General features: G+C 41.8%; 1 protein-coding gene across 1 annotated transcript in view; it reads left to right on the top strand.

The window, feature by feature from the left end:
* HHAT (hedgehog acyltransferase) overlaps positions 1–20,218 on the top strand; it is a 363,481-nt gene that overhangs the window by 261,764 nt on the left and 81,499 nt on the right. The window contains exon 10 of the mRNA XM_060010033.1: positions 8,312–8,513. Coding sequence (XP_059866016.1) covers positions 8,312–8,513 — 202 coding nt within the window. The remainder of the gene's footprint in view (positions 1–8,311; positions 8,514–20,218) is intronic.

Genomic DNA, 20,218 nt, shown 5'->3' with positions numbered 1-20,218 from the left:
GCTGATGGAGCAAAGGCTGAGAAGTGTGTTAGGAGAAGGGGACAATGGGGTCTCTCCCCTCAACCCTTTCCTTCTGACTCTGAGACACGGAATCACACACACCTCCATCCTACAAACATGCGGGTTTGCCTGCACAACAGCCGGCTTTTTGTACCCTCCGCCTCTTGGTCCGGCCTAGGGCAGCTTATAGATGCTTTCAGCATCCTCTCAGGAGGAAGGTGGGAAGACAGGCAGGCAGCCAGGAAGTCTTGGTGGTTATTAAACTGAGGCTTTGAAGACCTTTTTATTAGCGATGAGACTCAAGTCCTTAGCACTGGAGAGTGCAAACTCCCGCTCACTCTCCTTTGCTCAGACCTCCAAAGAATCTGTTTTATATGGTGTTTATGTATAACCCAGAACAGATGTGGGCCCGGGAACCCTGGGGATTGCTGAGGCTTCAGTGTGCTCTTAAGCAAAAGAGCGTTAGCAGCCCCATGGAGGGAAAAAGCACACACCCCTTTCTTTGCTCACTCCCCCCCTGGGCCTTCCCATCTCTCATTTGTGACTAGAGGCTCATTTTTGAAGAAGGACATCTTAAAGACTTGTTTGTTTTTTCAGTCTGTAAGCATGAAGTTTGTAATACTGCAAAGACTTAGGCATCACCAAGACTCTAACCTCTGGAACATTAGTAGGCTGCTTTAAACGAGTTGAGTGACTAAACCAGTATAAGCACTTTCTGGTCCTGCCCGCCCAGCAGTCCCCCATTATAAGGAAAGGACTTGGTGAGGTGACTTGTACTCTGTAGATAAGAGGGGACCTGAGCGGAAGGGCTACGGCGATTTGAAGGTGAGATGTTGGTATCAGACCAAGTTGTGGTAGAGGCTGCTTTGCCCTGATCCGCCCACATGGCCCCTACAGGATCTTCTGTAGCCTGTATCAGGTGTCTGGGTTAGGCATCATCAACAAGTCCATGTGAGTGTTGAACCCATAACTTTGAAGGGGGGCAGAATGTGCAACCCCCCAAAGATGCCACTTTGGCATGTGGATGATTTTGAGCTGCAGGCAGTCAAGATCCTGCAGACTCAGGAAAAACTTTTCCCTCTAACTTAACTATCTCAAAGAATTTAGACAGGGGGCCTGTACCAGAAAAAGAGCTATCCCCAGAGATAACATATTTATCTGAAAGACGTATCTGCAGGGCAGGGCAAACTTCTAATGGCCAAACATCTGCTCTTCTTAATCACCCTGTGAATTCCCTTCCTACACTTTGAAGCCCCAGATCCCTATCCCATTCCGTAGCTCAGGACAGCATATGAGCCTCAGCTGCTTCACCTGCCCTTGAGTCTCACTGTCTTTGTGAACTCCCCTGCATATGTAATTAAATTTGTCTTTCTCCTATTAATCTGCCTATGTCTCTTATGTTGTTAGCCCAGCCAAAGAACCTAGAAGAGTAGGAGAAAAAAATTTTCCTCCGCTCTAGCTTTGACCCCTTAGCACTAAACGACCTGGTGCCAATGGTGGCATATTTAAGGCTAATGGTTTTAAGTGAAGAACATCCCTGAGCAAGCAGGCCGGAGGTCTTGGTGCCTTGAAATGCTTGTGAAAAATACAGGGATGCTAATCATTATGATAACGGCACCTTGTTTTTTCCTGAGTGCAAGCATGCTGCCGCTGGCCCATTGTTATTAAGTATGCACCCTTCTGTTTACATGGAGTGTTCAAATCTCCAAACTCCTTAAACATGTATTGTATCATCTGATCTTTACAACAACTCACACCAAAGCAGATTTTAACATTCCCAGTATGTGCTCAATGTACAGACTTAAGCTGAGCAGCCTTGATTGTCAGGGTCAAGGTTACAGAGATTGGTAAGTGGCAGAACAGGACCAAGGCCACATCTCCAGCATCCAGGTGCTGCCCTCCTTCTTGTCCCATGCCTTGCTGCTGTTGCTGCTTGGGCATGTTCTAGTGGTAAGGGCAGCTGGGCTGAGCCATTCATGCTCTTTTAGCCTCTTCCGCAGGAAGGAAGATAGAGCTTTTGGGGAGCTAGAGTTTGGCTTTTGGTTTATGAGGGTAGAGTTGAATCTTTCTCTAGGATGGAAGTTACAGGCTTAGGTTCATCAGCATGGTACTTCAGCCCACTGAGCTACTGGCTTCGTGGAATGAAAAGATTAATTTTTAAAAAAATGTTGGCATCTAATTACATGAACCTAGAAGTTTAAGTGTAGACTAAATATAGCTGGATTTTAGTCTCTGTTTTATAAATTCCACAGTATTTTGTTGCCAAATAGGACATAACATTTTTAATAGGCAATTTTTCAGAGTTGCATACAAAACCTTTAGCCAGCATCTTTCAGTCTTAGCCCAGCTCAGACGTGCCCTCTGCTTTGAAAGTGGACCTCTCTTAGCCTCCAGAGATGATAAGGTCTGCAGATGCCCATTAACCAACTGCTGGTTTTTACTTATTAAAATCCCATTATGATCTGTACTGGGCAGAAAGATATTAAAAGTAAATTATACTTTCTGCGTGCATCTTCCTTTGAAAACTTTTAATAAGTAAATATATAGTTTAGTTCCTGTGTGAGAGCTAAACACCAGACCTTTGTCCACTACCTAGAGGATGGGGATTTGACTGGTGGGTCATCACTGGGCTGTGAGAAAGAGAACTCAGATGTGGGCCAAGGCCAAAGCCAGAGCCAGGGTCGGGTTGCGGGAGCCACTGCCCGTGAGAGCTGGGTTTAGGAGAGCACGGCCACCTCTGCAGAGAACTCTAAGCAGGAACTCATCTCAGAGCCCAGGTGAAGCCAAGGTGGGGTCACCTTACCACCAGTGGGACACAGCCAGAAGTCCTCCCTTCCCAGCCACTAAGACTCTAGTGTTTAAAAGACTAGTACTTGTCATTTTTGAAATCTCTCGAGGTTGGGATATGTCTGGAGCTTTGGGGCTGCATGATTTTTACTTTAATAGGGGAAGTAGGGTTACAAAGTGTGGGGAGACTTCAGAGCCGTCAGGTCTCTATGTTCTTTGGGAATGAGTGTCTTCCGAAGTGTCCCCAATAATGAGAGCAGGTCCGTGTAATCCTTCCTTGTTTCCTAATCTTTCATAATGGGTCTGTGACAGTGTGACAGTTTATCACAAATGTAAAAGCTATTGGAGATTATGAAAAGTAAATGAAAATTATATTGTTAGGTATTTAAATACTGTTGACTAGTAACTGTATAATAACGCATGCATACACACACACACACACACACACACACACATATGTAGAACTGCCTAAAATAATTTTACAGTTTAGCTGAAATGACCATCATAATAGAAAAGACATCTTTTGATGAATAACTGTTCAATTCAGTGGTACAAACAGTAGCTTCTCTGGGTTAAATAGAGAGTGGGGATATTTTAAAAGAGACTTCCTGGAGGAGTTGGGAAACCAGAGAGGATGGAGGATGTGAAAATGGTATGACCAAAAGCACAGAAGTGTGAAAGCCCCATTTGTTCAGGATTTCAGGATTTTTCAAGAGAACTAGTGGGAAGTAGGGTAGAAAGATAAGGCAGAGCTGGAATAGGATGTCAGCCACTGCCTGCCCCAGCTCAGCCAAGTAATAGGTAATTGAAGATGGGAAGTCAGCAACTTCAGCTCAATCCATGGGACAGTAAAAACCAAGTCTTTCAGTATCTTAGGTGCCTCATCCTCTTACCTCGCTAGGGTCTGGGGTTCGTGGCAAAGGGTTTGAAAATAACATGGCAAGCCAGGAAGCTATTGAGTAGGTCCTGGAAAAAAAGAGAGCATTGTGATGTTAAGAGTAATGTCTTTTTAAAAATTTTTAAAATTTGTTTTACATCTTTATTAGAGTATCGTTGCTTTACAATGCTGTGTTAGTTTCTGCTGTGTAACAAAGTGAATCAGCTATATGTATACATATATCCCCATATCTCCTCCTTCTTGCATCTTCCTCCCAGGCTCCCTATCCCACCCCTCTAGGTGGTCAAAAAGCACCGAGCTGATCTCCCTGTGTTATGCGGCTGCTTCCCACTAGCCATCTATTTTACATTTGGTAGTGTGTATATATCAATGCTACTCTCTCACTTTGTCCCAGCTTACCCTTCCCCCTCCCCATGTCCTCAAGTCCATTCTCCATCTCTGCATCTTTATTCCTGTCCTGCCCCTAGGTTCTTCAGAACCATTTTTTTTTCTTTTTAGATTCCATGTATATGTGTTAGCATACGGCATTTGTTTTTCTCCTTCTGACTTACTTCACTCTGTATGACAGTGTCTAGGTCCATCCACCTCACTACAAATAACTGAATTTTGTTTCTTTTTATGACTGAGACTTACATTATATTTTATTATATTTTTATATATAACATAGTATAATTATATATTATATATAATATAGTATATATTATATACTGTATTATATTATATTTATATTCCATTGTATATATGTGCCACATCTTCTTTATCCATTCATCTGTCAATGGACATTTAGGTTGCTTCCATGTCCTGGCTATTGTAAATAGTGCTGCAGTGAACATTGTGATACATGTCCCTCTTTGAATTATGGTTTTCTCAGGGTATATGCCCAGTAGTGGGATTGCTGGGTCATGTGGTAGTTCTATTTTTAGTTTTTTAAGGAACCTCCATACTGTTCTCCATAGTGGCTGTATCAATTTACATTCCCACCAACAGTGCAAGAGGGTTCCCTTTTCTCCACACCCGCTCCAGCATTTATTGTTACCACGTGGATTCTCACCACCCCTGTCCCGACTGTCAAACATTCTTGAGTTGTTTTCCAGAGGGGTGTGAGGGAAGTAGATACTTTCTTCTCCCTTCACGTATGCCTACTACTCAGCAACAAGCCCCAACCATCAACCTCTTACACGTAACTTCGAACATAGACATCTGCAGGATGCCTGCCTGGACAAGACGGTAGGAGGGACGGAAGGAATTTATTTAGTCTGTTTAAAAATGGAACTTGTAACTCTGGCTTTCTGGCACAGAGCTCCTTGGCCTAAACTCCTTTGTAAATAACGAGCATCTTTCTTCAGTTAATAAAATACTGGTTGGATGTTTCTGTGGAGACCGCTTTGAAGATTTGGTTGAATCAGAGGAACATCTCACCAAGAGATGCTCCCATTACGGTAAATGGCTTCATAGAACACAGGCCTAGGGGTTCTGAAAGTAGAACATTCCAGGTTCGGATTCCACCTCTCCCATGTAAAATAGGGCTGGTCCTTGCAAAGTTGTGTAAGTGATTAGAAACAGTTTATATAAAGTACCTGGTACATGGATATTCAGTAGAGGGTAGACATTATAAATAACATCTACATTTTAGACAGGTTCCTCCTGAGTTGGGGGTTTGCTATGTTGCATTAATTCTGTTAGATGGTTTTAAATTAATAAGGTGGCACAGATGGGTGGTAACTACCTCAAGCAACGTTCTCTGCAAGCACTGACCCCACGAAGCCATCCTGGCAGGGGCAGGCCTTGCGCACACTCAAGCTCACACAGTCACTGACAGGAAAAAAAATCTTTTTATTTTTGCTTCGCTGAGAAGGTGGTACTGAACGCTTTCTTCCACTGGGAAATCAATTTCAGTGTGCAGCGGATCTCAGCAAGTGAGGTCGTACTCCTGCTTTTCTAAAAGAGACACACACTTCTGTTTTTATTAATCATGGAACTGATACAAGCCTGGTAGAATTTGTAAAAGGAAACATGCTCGCTCTCCTTGCTGTATCTACTGCCTTCTTCAAATTAAGAGAGAAGAAGGGATTTTTGTCTTCCAGTCTAGAAACCATACCCTCTTCTGGTTTAAACCAAGCAAGCAACCTCATGTCCTTGGAGACCTGCCATATATGAGTTTCTGGAGTAAAAGGCATTTTCAGAGATTTTTGTCGGCTGTCACTTTTGAAGGCAAAGTAGCAAAGCCATGATGCCGAGAGATGCCTGAAATAGCTGTGCATGTAATTTTGGGGCTAGATGCTTCCTTGTCACAAGCTTGAAAACATGTTCTTTTTGGAGTTGAATCTAATATTAAGGACCATTGATGTGGACTAAGCGAGGTTTTTATTCTCTACTGGGGTTTTCTGATATATGTAGTGCAGCTCACTTTAACGTAGTGAGATACAACAAAAATCTCAACATAAAACACACCAGTGTTGGATGAGAAGAGTATTAGGATCAGAATTAACTTGTTTTATAAAATGATTATCTGCAAAGTTTCTGTAAACAGCAGTTATTCCTTATCCTTTTGAACTTGGTTTGGCCACCCCATTTTTTTTTTTTAACGTGCAACCTTCTTACACACAGAACTGATTGTGTGAAGTGGAGTATAGCCCCATGGAGCCCCATGATGGGTCAGTCGTTACCTTCATGCAGGTGGGAGGCTGCAGAGGTTTGTGGTCCATTTTTTGCCTCTGCTGAGCATTCTACACCAATAACCAAGTAGCCTGTAGGGGGCAGCAGAATGCCAAATAAAACACCTGTTCCTGGGGCTGTCAGGCTTTTCGGGCTCATTGCCCGCCCCTTCTTGGTCCATGATGCAGCACCCACCCTTCTCCCCTTTGCCTGGCAAAGTTCATCCTCTAGGCCTTTCCAGGGTGGGGACCTTTACCATTAAGCCTCCCGTAACCCACTCGCCTCCACTGACCCTGTTCTCCTCCACACTCTTAAGCCCTCCTGGTATACTTTCTACGGTATCATATAGCAAACAAGTACCATATCAGCTTAATGATGGGACTTGTTTGCTATTGTTTCACAACCAGCTCTACCTGTCCTTTGGGCAGGAACAACGTCTTGTGTCTCTGCGTTGCTCATAATGCCAGGACTGCCCTGGAGGCCTAAATAAATGCTTGACAGCAGATGGAGGATTCCTTAAGCGGTAGTGAGTGCTTGATGCGTATCTGCTAACTTGATTGTCAAGATGGTCTTGTTTGTGCACAAGAGAAAGTATTTTCTTTGCTTCGCTTGTTTCTGAAATACCTACACTCTCACACGCTTTCCGGTTTGTTTCAGATTGGGATGTAAGATAGGAGGGCTTTCAAAATAAACCCAGAGGTGTAATGGAAAACATTAACTCTGGTGCCATAGTCGCAGATTTGCATCTAGGCCCTTCCCCTTCCCAGCCCGTTTTTCTCACCCAGATAGTGGGGCTAGCTAAGCTGATCACATAAGCTACCGTCTAACCTGGAGCACCTTTGAAGGTGAGGGAGGACATTTAAAACTACTTATAGTCACATAGTCTTTAGAAGTATTTATTGACTGGGGAATGGTTTTTATTTTGTTTTTTTTGGCTTGCCTATAAAACTGTTCTATTCGAAAATGATTTTAAAGATAAAATTTCTGACAAAATATTAAAATAATATATAAACAAGACAACTTGTCCATGGGTTGGCATGCTAGAACAGCATATGGTGTTTCAAAGAATCAAGCTGAGTGATCCATGGAAAGTGTCTAGTGCCGTGCCTGGGACACACTGGGTATTCAGGGAATGATGATTTCCTTCTCCTTCGTGGAAGAAGGTTGGACAAAGAAGCACTGACCAGCAGTAAACAAAGGCCTATGGGCTTTTTAAAAAAGGCTGCTGTAAGGAGGGTGTGCTCCTAGTTGTCCAGATCCTGACAAGCCAAGATGTGAGTTTTGCCCAACTCTGGCAGGAACATACTGATTGAAGAACACGGCTCTGTGGGTATGTAGTCAGACAGCTGTCTCAACAGTAGAGAACATACCCGAGGGATGGCTGTAGCTTTCGGGTGATAAGCCGGCTGCCCTGTGAGCACAGTGCGAATTCGTACTGATTCTGGGCAGCTTCCCAGGAAAGCTCGAGGATCTGGCCTTGGCTCCCCTCTTCTGCAGGAGCTGTCCTGCCATTTAGGGACCTGAATTCAGCAATTGTGCTTAAATACTGGGTTTACCAGAAACTTAATAGTTTGAGCTGTAAAATACATACCTGCCTTGAAGTCTGGTGTCCTCATGTAACCAGAAACTTAACTGCCATTCTGTGAGTGAGCTACGGTGGGGTGCGTCCCTTTCAGAAACTCTAAATTCAGTACTCCTCACCCTGCCTCCTATAAGTGCTATTTTGCTCGAGTGATGAGAGCTCTTTAGCCTGTGTGTTCATTTAAGCTAAAGCCCCTCAGAGCTGAGGTTTATGTATTGCCACCTCCGTGTGTGATGGAGAATTCAGGGAGTGCTCTGTGGCTTCCTGGAAGTCAGGAAGGGTCTGCACACAGTGAACAGCAATGTGTGATGGGAGAATCAAGCCCGGGAGCAAGCGGTATTGCCGGGACAGCCCTCCACATGGTTCCTAAAAGCCTCTTCTGTCTCTAGGTATGTGTACATTCCAGCGGGCGGGTCCCAGCACGGCCTGCTAGGGACACTGTTTTCCACTGCAATGACGTTTGCGTTTGTGAGCTTCTGGCATGGTGGGAATGACTACCTCTGGTGCTGGGCAACACTCAACTGGCTGGGAGTCACCGTGGAGAACGGAGTCCAGAGGCTTGTGCAGGCGCCGCGTGTCCAGGACAGCTTGGTGAGCTGGGTCCTTGCTTGTGCAGTAGGGGACAGCCACGCTCGGTGGACTGGGTTTGGGAGGGAAGGCGGTCATCACGTTTACCCCATTGTGGGCCATTCCTGCTAGATTGGTTCAAAACTCGTGTGCCCAGAGGTAGGACAGCTGAAAAAGAGGCTTCTGTAGCTATTTTTTTAAAATAAATGTTTTAACTATAAAAGTAATACATATTTATTATATGAGAATTAGAAAATTCAGACAAGTATAAGGAAAGAAAAAGGTCTCCTCAAGAGAAACCACTGTTAATCCCATTCTTCTAAATTTTTTCTCTCTCTACACACACACACACACACACACACACACACACCATTTAAAACATGCTGTTATACTAGAGATACAGTTGTATCAGGATGCCTTTCTTTGTCATCAAATGCATTTCTAACAACCCTTTTTTTTTTTTTTTTTTTTTTTTTGCGGTACGCGGGCCTCTCACTGTTGTGGCCTCTCCCGTTGCGGAGCACAGGCTCCAGATGCGCAGGCTCAGCGGCCATGGCTCATGGGCCTAGCCGCTCCGTGTCATGTGGGATCTTCCCAGACCAGGGCACGAACCCGTGTCCCCTGCATCGGCAGGCGGACTCGCAACCACTACGCCACCAGGGAAGCCCTCTAACAACCCTTTTTAATGGCTTCATAAAATTCCATTATGTGGATGTGTCATAACTTATTTAATTAGTCTCCTATTATTAACATGTTTTTCCAGTTTTTCTGCAGTTACCAGTTGCATTGAGATGACTATCATAACCAGGGTGCATTGTTCAGTGTAACATTGCTAAGTGAAAGGTTTTCTCACTTTTAAGTTTTGCCATACATACTTGCTTACCTGTTTCTTAACTGCCCTGTAGACAAAGTTTGCCAATTTACATTCCTACCCAACAGTGCCTGAGAATGCCCTTGCCAATACTGAGTAGTACTGGTATTTTTAATCGTTGCTATTTTGATAAGTTCTAGTAGCATAAAAATCAGGTAAGGATTTAAGACACATTTGCACTCTATAGGCAAATGATTTGGAAAATTAAGCATTTTTCTTTACACACATATTTTAAGTGATTTTAAACTATGAGCAAGTGTTTTATCATGTAAGTGTGGCACAGTATGTATTAGAATCTTATAGGAAATCATCAATTCTGAATATGCAGCAATATTCCGATAACCCTGAAAAAAAGTATCTAAAAAGAAATATGCTAGCATCAGTGTTCATGGCAGGCAGTAAAACACAAGAAATTTACTGGGAAATGATTAACATGGGTAAATTCCCCCCGTATTTGCAACTAAAGCAAATGTATTTCAAAAAGCCAACATCACCAAAATATAATACATCTGAGTGTTTTTCTATAAAGATAGCCATAGTACAAGTGGACAGTTGTTTCAATAAAAACTGATACAAAGCACATAACAAAAATAACACTCCTGAAGGAAGTTAAATATATTTATGTATGTTTATAGATAAGTATTTTATTCAGTACTAGTACCCAGCAATCAGCAGGAAAGAAATGTCAGTGAATTCCAGTAGAAAGTGGAATTTCAATGAAAGTCATGGCTTTGTAACACAAAGAAAAACCATAAAGGGTGGTATCATAAAGGTTACAAACTTCACCGTCAAATCTAAGTAGTCTTCCCCAAAGTGGGAAACCCAGTCATCAGGCATGAAAGCCAGAAAATTCTTTTCAGCCCCGGCTGAAGCCCTATGACACATTTCCATGTTCCCTCATGAAGGGTCTGACATTAACCTTGAACTTAATCTTATGCAGAGCTCCGTAGACTTTGAGCCATGGCTTACATTACTAAGAAACCTAAAGAATCTAAAATATTAAAGGAGTAACCCACGCTGTGCAATGTAGTGTCTGGCTTGTTAATTTCGGTTAAAAATGAAGGAAGACAGTGAAAAGACATGCTCACAGGATGAAGCACTTGAATGTCTGCTCTGCCCCATCACAGCTCATTCCAGGACCTTCACGTGTTCACCTCATTTGCGCTTCCATCCACAATTCAAGCTCCCAGGTGTATAGTAATTTCTGAACATGCATTTCTTTGGTGAGATATACGTCTTGTATATTGCAAATGTGGTGTTTAGTTTACATACTTATTAAGCAAGAACACATTTTGTAAAACCTATTTTTTATCACCTGTCTTGCATCCTGACAGCCTGGTGGTTGGCTATGGCTGTTTAGACTAGGATCTCCTTGAGCACAAGGTCAGGACCCCATTATCACTTATATCCCCAGTGGTTAGCTGCATGTCTTGAGTTAGCCTCAGTAAGTCAGTACACAATTAATGCTTCCGAATTGGGTTCTTTAGTTCTTCTTCCACTTGTCCACTTAAGGACTTTTTCTTCATTACTCTGCTTCTTATACAGTTCAGCACAGATTCTGTTTTCTTTCAGAAAAACATGGCTGGCATTCCAGATGTACACAGCCTTTTGAATAAATTGTTTCCCCACTTGGGTTACATCCTTCCCTCTCTTTCATGAATCCATTTCCCATTCATTTTTAAAATTAAGGTACAATATTATTGTACAATATTATATGTTACAGGCGTACAACATAGTGATTCACAGTTTTAAAGGTTATACTCCATTTATAGTTATTGTAAAATATTGGCTATAAATTTACCATTCTTTTGTCAAAATCCAAATAAGCACTTAATGCCTCCTTGGTACTTAATTTCATCTGACTTTAGTCTCCCCAGTTGATCTGATAGTATTTTTAAAATATGGGCTCTCTCCGCATGCCTCTTATACACTCTCCCCATGCCTTTCATGCTTCATCTGTTTTGTTTTGTTGTTTCTTTTTTATGATGGATTGAAAGATACCTGAATAACAAGGATTATCATTACTTCTTTTCCCATATCTTCTTCATCTTCAACCTCAAAGCTTTGTCTGGGACACAAAATACAGTAGGATTCTATTTCTTGGTGACAGTTGAACGCTCACTGAAAGACCAGTCAGAGCTGAGTGTTGTAAATAGGAAGCCCTCTGACGTTCTAGCCAGGGCTTTCCGGTCAAGCTTTATGCAGTAATGGAAATGTCCATTGTGTTGTCCAATACAAGTAGTCACGAGCCACCCTGAGTACTTGAAATGCACCTAGCATCACTGAAAAACTAGTTTTTTAATTTATTTAACTTCAATTAATTTGAATCTAAGTAGCCCCCTTGTGGCTAGTGGCTTCCATTTTGAATAATACAGTTCTGGAACATACCCCTTTTCTAGAAAAAAGAAAAGTAAAAGTATATAGTGTTTGACTCTGCTATAATATAGAATGATTTTTATTACTGATGTGGTGCCTTGTATATGCAGCTGGCTACTGAACCTCTCCACTTGAATATCTCACAGATATCTCAGACTTAACATGCCTAATACTGACCTCGTGGACCCCCGTCCCCCAATAATTCCAATTAGCTCCTTTGCCTCTAGCATTCTCTCTTTCTACAAAAGCCACCGTCATCTTTCTAGTCACTCAAGGCCAAAACCATCAAGTTATCCTTTGTACCTCCCTCTCTCCCAGTTCTACCTGTATGTACTGTACGTTCTACCTCCTAGGTAGATCTTAATTTTTAAAAATTGTTTCCATTTCCACTGAATCATCCTAACCCCACTGTTATCATTTCTTGCCCAGTCTACCAAGTAGCTTTGAACTGGTCTCCCTGCTTCCACTCCTGCCTTCTTCAGTTCATTATTCTCATAGTAGTAAATGATGCTTCTCAATAAAAACCTAACGAACCATGCTGTTGTCCTTAAAATCCTTAGTGGCATACCGTTTTCTCTGGGCTCAGTCCACAATATTGAAGATGACCTATAAGGCCTTGGCTGATCTCGATCTTGCTACCTCTCTCCATCCTCTCTGCCTCTCTCCCCTCGCACTCTGTCCTTCCTTCTGTTCGTTTACATACCTGGGCCCTCCAGCCCCACCTCCCCCGCACAGGCTCTTCCATCTCTACAGTGCTCTTGCTCCTTTCCCTCCTATTTCATCCTTCAGATTTCACCTTCAATGACAGCTTGTTTGGGTACCCTTCACTGACCCTCCTAAGTCAATCAGGTCCCAATTAGTAACTCATTTGGGGGCACCTTGTACGTGGTCTCTTCTGCTGTACCTATCACAGTTACAATGAAATATTTTTACACAATAATTTATTTAATCCTTATCTCCCTCACCAGACTGTAAGCATCATGAAATCAGAGATCTGCATCCTTGACATATATGATGCCTGGCGCAGAGGAAGCATGCAGTACATACTTGCTGAATGAATGAGTGAATATATTTTCTGACTTCACTGAGGGGCATATAAGAGGTGATAAGCTTACACAGCAGCATGAAGAATATAGATTGAATACTGGAAGAACTCACTAAGGCTGAGGCTTATTGAACATTATATAGGGAGATTGTTTTGTAGCAGGGTAGACACTAATTGGTCTAGTGACGGCAAAATGCTAATTGGTCTAGTGATGCACAAAATATATATAGAAGAAAGAAAAGGGTAGGGAGGAGTTAGCCTTCCTGGTACCCTGCTGCTTTATGAGAGGGGGGAATATTGGCTGTGACTCACTGAGGCCCAGAGCTGTGGGAAGCTGACAAAAGGCATTTTCACAAGGCACCAAGCAGGGTGGAATGAAGAGGAGTTACTGCTAAAGCAGCATGCTTCTTCTCTGTACAAGTACTCTCCCGGGGAGCTAGAATTTGTGTTCAGCACAGAAATCTTTTAATAAGTGGAAACATTTTGAGCATCAGTAGAGAGACACTACTTCTTGCCAATTCTCGATTTGATCGCTCCTTTTTTTTTTTTTAAACATCTTTATTGGAGTATAATTGCTTTACAATGGTGTGTTAGTTTCTGCTTTATAACAAAGTGAATCAGTTATACATATACATAAGTTCCCATATCTCTTCCCTCTTGCGTCTCCCTCCCTCCCACCCTCCCTATCATACCCCTCTAGGTGGTCACAAACCACCTAGCTGATCTCCCTGTGCTATCTGGCTGCTTACGTTTGGTAGTGTATATATGTCCCTGCCACTCTCTCACTGTGTCCCAGCTTACCCTTTCCCCTCCCTGTATCCTCAAGTCCATTCTCTAGTAGGTCTGCGTCTTTATTCCTGACTTGCCCCTAGGTTCTTCATGACCATTTTTTTTTTTTAGATTCCATATATATGTGTTAGTGTACGGTATTTGTTTTTCTCTTTCTGACTTACTTCACTCTGTATGACAGACTCTAGGTCCATCCACCTCACTACATATAACTCAATTTCGTTACTTTTTATGGCTGAGTAATATTCCACTGTATATATGTGCCACATCTTCTTTATCCATTCATCTGTTGATGGACACTTAGGTTGCTTCCATGTCCTGGCTGTTGTAAACAGAGCTGCAATGAACACTGTGGTACGTGACTCTCTTTCGATTATGGTTTTCTCAGGGTATATGCCCAGTAGTGGGATTGCAGGGTCGTACGGTAGTTCTATTTGTAGTTTTTTAAGGAACTGCCATAGTGTTCTCCATAGTGGCTATATCCATTTACATGCCCACCAACAGTGCAAGAGGGTTCCCTTTTCTCCACACCCTCTCCAACATTTACTGTTTCTAGACTTTTTGATGATGGCCATTCTGACTGGTGTGAGATGATATCTCATTGTAGTTTTGATTTGCATTTCTCTAATGATTAATGATGTTGAGTATTCTTTCATCTGTTTGTTGGCAATCTGTATATCTTCTTTGGAGAAATGTCTGTTTAGGTCTTCTGCCCATTTTGGGATTGGGTTGTTTGTTTTTTGATATTGAGCTGCATGAGCTGCTTATAAATTTTGGAGATTAATCCTTTGTCAGTTGCTTCATTTGCAAATATTTTCTCCCAATCTGAGGGTTGTCTTTTCTTCTTGTTTATGGTTTCCTTTGCTGTGCAAAAGCTTTGAAGTTTCATTAGGTCCCATTTGTTTATTTTTATTTTTATTTCCATTTCTCTAGGAGGTGGGTCAAAAAGGATCTTGCTGTGATTTATATCATAGAGTGTTCTGTCTATATTTTCCTCTAAGAGTTTAATAGTGTCTGGCCTTACAGTTAGGTCTTTAATCCATTTTGAGTTTATTTTTGTGTATGGTGTTAGGGAGTGTTCTAATTTCATTCTTTTACATGTAGCTGTCCAGTTTTCCCAGCACCACTTATTGAAGAGGCTATCTTTTCTCCACTGTATATTCTTGCCTCCTTTATCAAAGATAAGGTGACCAGGGCTTCCCTGGTGGCACAGTGGTTGAGAGTCCACCTGCCGATGCAGGGGACGTGGGTTCATTCCCTGGTCCGGGAAGATCCCACATGCCACGGAGCGGCTGGGCTGCTGAGCCTGTGCATGTGGAGCCTGTATTCCACAACAGGAGAGGCCACGACAGTGAGAGGCCCGTGTACCACCAAAAAAAAAAAAAAAAAAAGATAAGGTGACCATATGTGCATGGGTTTATCTCTGGGATTTCTATCCTGTTCCATTGATCTGTATTTCTGTTTTTGTGCCAGTACCATACTGTCTTGATTACTGTAGCTTAGTAGTATAGTCTGAAGGCAGGGAGCCTGATTCCTCCGGCTCTGTTTTTCTTTCTCAAGATTGCTTTGGCTCTTCAGTGTCTTCTGTGTTTCCATACAAATTGTGAAATTTTTTGTTCTACTTCTGTGAAAAATGCCAGTGGTAGTTTGATAGGGATTGCATTGAATCTGGAGATTGCTTTGGGTGGTAGAGTCATTTTCACAATATTGATCCTTCCAATCCAAGAACATGGTATATCTCTCCAACTATTTGTATCATCTTTAATTTCTTTCATCAGTGTCTTATAATTTTCTGCATACAGGTCTTTTGTCTCCTTAGGTAGGTTTATTCCTAGATGTTTTATTCTTTTTGTTGCAATGGTAAATGGGAGTGTTTTCTTAATTTCACTTTCAGATTTTTCATCATTAGTGTATAGGAATGCCAGAGATTTCTGTGCATTAATTTTGTATCCTGCTACTTGATGAAATTCATTGATTAGCTCTAGTAGTTTTCTGGTAGCATCTTTAGGATTCTCTGTGTATAGTATCATGTCATCTGTAAGCAGGGACAGCTTTACTTCTTTTCCAATTTGGATTCCTTTTATTTATTTTTTTTCTTCTCTGATTGCTGTGGCTAAAATTTCCAAAACTATGTTGAATAAGAGTGGTGAGAGTGGGCAACCTTGTCTTCTTCCTGATCTTAGTGGAAATGGTTTCAGTTTTTCACCATTGAGGACGATGTTGGCTGTGGGTTTGTCATACATGGCCTTTATTTTGTTGAGGAAAGTTCCCTCTATGCCTACTTTCTGCAGGGTTTTTATCATAAATGGGTGTTGAATTTTGTCAAAAGCTTTCTCTGCATCTATTGAGATGCTGATATGGTTTTTCTCCTTCAATTTTTTAATATGGTGTATCACGTTGATTGATTTGCATATATTGAAGAGTCCTTGCATTCCTGGGATAAACCCCACTTGATCATGATGTATGATCCTTTTAACGTGCTGTTGGATTCTGTTTGCTAGTATTTTGTTGAGGATTTTTGCATCTATGTTCATCAGTGATATTGGCCTGTAGTTTTCTTTCTTTATGACATCTTTTTCTGATTTTGGTATCAGGGTGAGACCCTCGTAGAATGAGTTTGGGAGTGTTCCTCCCTCTGCTATATTTTGGAAGAGTTTGAGAAGGATAGGTGTTAGCTCTTCTCTAAATGTTTGATAGAATTCGCCTGTGAAGCCATCTGGTCCTGGGCTTTTGTTTGTTGGAAGATTTTTAATCACAGTTTCAATTTCAGTGCTTGTGAATGGTCTGTTCATATTTTCTATTCCTTCCTGGTTCATTCTCGGAAGGTTGTGCATTTCTGCGAATTTGTCCATTTCTTCCAGGTTGTCCATTTTATTGGCTTAGAGTTGCTTGTCGTAATCTCTCATGATCTTTTGTATTTCTGCAGTGTCACTTGTTACTTCTCGTCTTTCATTTCTAATTCTATTGATTTGAGTCTTCTCCCTTTTTTTCTTTTTGCGTCTGGCTAATGGTTTATCAATTTTGTTTATCTTCTCAAAGAACCAGCTTTTAGTTTTACTGATCTTTGCTGTCATTTCCTTCATTTCTTTTCCATTTATTTCTGATCTGATCTTTATGATTTCTTTCCTTCTGCTAACTTTGGGGTTTTTTTGTTCTTCCTCTAATTGCTTTAGGTGTAAGGTTAGGTTGTTTATTTGAGATGTTTCTTATTTCTTAAGGTAGGATTGTATTGCTATAAACTTCCCTCTTAGAACTGATTTTGCTGCATCCCATAGGCTTTGGGTCATCGTGTTTTCATTGTCATTTGTTTCTAGGTATTTTTTGATTTCCTCTTTGATTTCTTCATTGATCTCTTGGTTATTAAGTAGTGTGTTGTTTAGCCTCCATACGTTTGTATTTTTTACAGATTTTTTCCTGTTACTGATATCTAGTCTCATAGCATTGTGGTTGGACACGGTACTTGATATGATTTCAATTTTCTTAAATTTACCAAGGCTTGATTTGTGACCCAAGATATGATCTATCCTGGAGAATGTTCCATGAGCACTTGAGAAGAATGTGTATTCTGTTGTTTTTGGATGGAATGTCCTGTATATATTAATTAAGTCCATCTTGTTTAATGTATCATTTAAAGCTTTTGATCTCTCCTTTGAAGTAAGACACCTTCAGGGTGCTTGTTAGTTATTCCTACACAAAGGAGAATCTATATCTCAAGCTGCTCACCCACCCTACCCCTGATTTCCATTTCATTGAGTAATTTAAATACATCCTCCTCCCCCAGCCCTTGTCCCTTCTTCTTTGTGCCAAGAGTATCCTGCTGAGCTGATTTATGTCCTATCTGAAGCAGTAAAATTTCTATGTATAGACTTAATTGAGAAAACATGCCTCCAGTGAAAATCATGGACGGTCAGTCTAATGGTTCTTGGAGGGACCTGATGCTCTGCTGTGTCAGAAAGAACCCATAGCTCTGTGGTGATGTCCATTCAGTTTATCAGTTATATTGATCAGTTTGACTTTGAAGAGGAGTTTGAGAGATCAGTCAACCTGAAAGGATAATTGATTGTAAAACTATTGGCATGATCCACCCAATGGTTTCCTAGTTCTGTGGAACCCTAACTCACCAGTTGGCAAGATGTACATGGCAGTTGGCCTGATCAGAAAACCTTTTCACTGGAGGTCAGTGATCATAGCCCAGCTAACTCACTGAAGGAATACAAAGCAAACTGGTCTGAGAAGAGTTATTCTGTTGGACAATGGCTCATGATCTTCTATTCCTCCACCACTTGCATTCATTTCGACAAACAGAGATCAAGTGCTTCCTGTCAGTGACCCTTTTCTTCAGACCAGAACCCTTCTTAGACTGAGCCCATTTAGGCAGAGTCAACCTGGCTGGTCCTTTGTTTCTGAGTTTGCTCATCTAGGAAAAAAAAATTTCAGTGCCCTATGTGGGAGACACATTGCAGTTAGGGAACTCTGAGTGAAAGACTTGATCCCTCCCTCCTCATTCCTTTTTCTTCATATTCTTTTGGTGCTTCAGTGAATACAATGTACTAGTCTATCAGTGTTTAATGGTACAGTCTATTATTAGTTGATTTTCTCCATGAATAAGGTATCTCACCTGGCCTCCTATCAGGATGATCATCTTTATAGTGGCTCCTTTGGAGTAGAGAGGCAATAAAACCACGGAATGAGGGCTTTTCTCCATGAGGAGCTAAGTGATTTATATTTAAAAAATGGACTTGTCTTCATAAATATCATAAAATACTAATTGGCCTATTCTTCCCAGGCATTGCTCAGAAGAAAGGTCTGGGCTGGAGACAGATGTTTGGGAGCATGTAGATGATATTTTGGAGCTGTGGAATTGTCTGAGACTTTCTAAAGAGAGGGAGTACAGAAAGAGAGGAAAAGGAGACTGCCCAGGAATGAACTGAGGACACCAACATTTAGAAATTAGATAGAGAAGGAGGGACCAAGAGGTGGGAGGGAAATCTAGAGGATAATTTCACAGAGACCAAGAAAAAGAAGGTACTTCATGGAGGGAGTGGTCAATGGTGTTGATGCTACTGGGGAGTCAAGTAAGGTGAGGTTATGGCTCCATGTCAGAGAGCTAACAGTGGAAGAGAAGAGCAGTGAGTCATCATCCCCATCCTCACGAGTTTATGATTTGGTTGGAGAGGCAAGATGTGTGCACACCAGTTGAGGACCAGTATAAGGCATTATGTGCAGAGAGACCCAAATGAGTCATAGAGGCAGCTGATGTTCTTATGGGGTGGTGGTCAGAGTGAGCTAAGCTTTTAGGAATGGTTTATTTAAAGATCTGGGGCTTGAGTAGGATTCTGAGGAATTAAGATTTGGATAGGTAAGTAGAGAGAAGACAGGCTCAAGGCTAGGGGATTAGCACACACAGCCTGGAGTCAGGCGTGGGCATGCCATGCTCAGGTGAGGAGGCTGCTTTGACACTCAAGGGGCTGTCACTGGGGAGGATGGAGGAAAAGAGGTTAGAGAGGCCAAATAGTCCCCCCATAAAGAGTTTTGAATGCCAGAGTTAGAAATATAGAAATGCAACACTTAACCAAACAGGAGAGCATCAAATTAACATATTAATCCCACACGTTAAATAAGCCTTTGTAGTAGCTTGCTAGCCCTCACCTGGGCCCCTGGGTCTCAAAAAAGCAATGCCCGTTGTTATGAACAATGTGTTCCTTGGTGGATGACGACCTCTTGGCGCCCCCCTCATTGTCTCCCACTCCAAAGGATCATTAACAATGCAGGAAACATGATGCAATTACCTGGTTATACATTTTCTTCTCTGTGGGAATCTGAACCCATGCCTTAACCCCTCTTGGTCTGAGTGGTAGAATGCTGCAAATAATTCCACCTTTTAGTTCAAATATGTTTAGAAAGGCAAAAGCATTTTCAAAGGTTCTTTTTTAACTTTCCATTACTGAGTCTGCTATCTGACAGAGAAGGCTTGAAATGGAGGCAATTTTCAGATATTCAGCCCAGCTGGTCTGGTCAGCTCTGGGGCTTCTGCTGCCTTTCCCGTCCCTCTCAGTTTAGGCTTGAGCAATGCAGGGGCAGCTCTCTCATCACTGCTGCCGCCAGGGCACTCTTGTCCATTCTCCCCTCCAAGTGCGCAGCACAAACCCTCACCCTGGGGAACTGTAGCCTCGGGAAAGAATACTGAGCCAAAGTTGAGATTCCACGGCTTGAATGTAAATGGTTGAAATGGGCTTTTCTAGGTGGCTTGTGGTATGAGATTCTTTATGTGAGAGACCCTGATTTCTGCTTCGACAGCATAATCTAGTGCCTAGCAGTTTTCTATAGATGAGCTTAGGAAGAAGCACAGTCTTATTATGTACATGCTGAAGCTTTGGATGTGTGTTTCCAAATCTGGGTCTCTTTTTCCTCCCAGAAAATCCAAATTACCCACTGGAGGTAGCAGACCATGAGTTTCCAGTGTTCCTATTATCAATGGAAAGGTAAAATAGTCACTTCATTCCAAAATAATATGCACATACTTAGTGCAATATATTTTTACAGTATGTATTTATTTACAGTGTATGATATGTGTTGTGTATATATGCTGTGACTGTGTGTAGCATATATATACTGCATTTATATATGTGTATATGTATGTATATGTGT

The sequence above is a fragment of the Delphinus delphis genome, chromosome 1, assembly GCF_949987515.2.
Source record: "Delphinus delphis chromosome 1, mDelDel1.2, whole genome shotgun sequence".
Lineage (NCBI taxonomy): Eukaryota > Metazoa > Chordata > Mammalia > Artiodactyla > Delphinidae > Delphinus > Delphinus delphis.
Note: the sequence above shows the minus strand (reverse complement) of the source record. Positions and strands in the feature narration are given on the sequence as shown.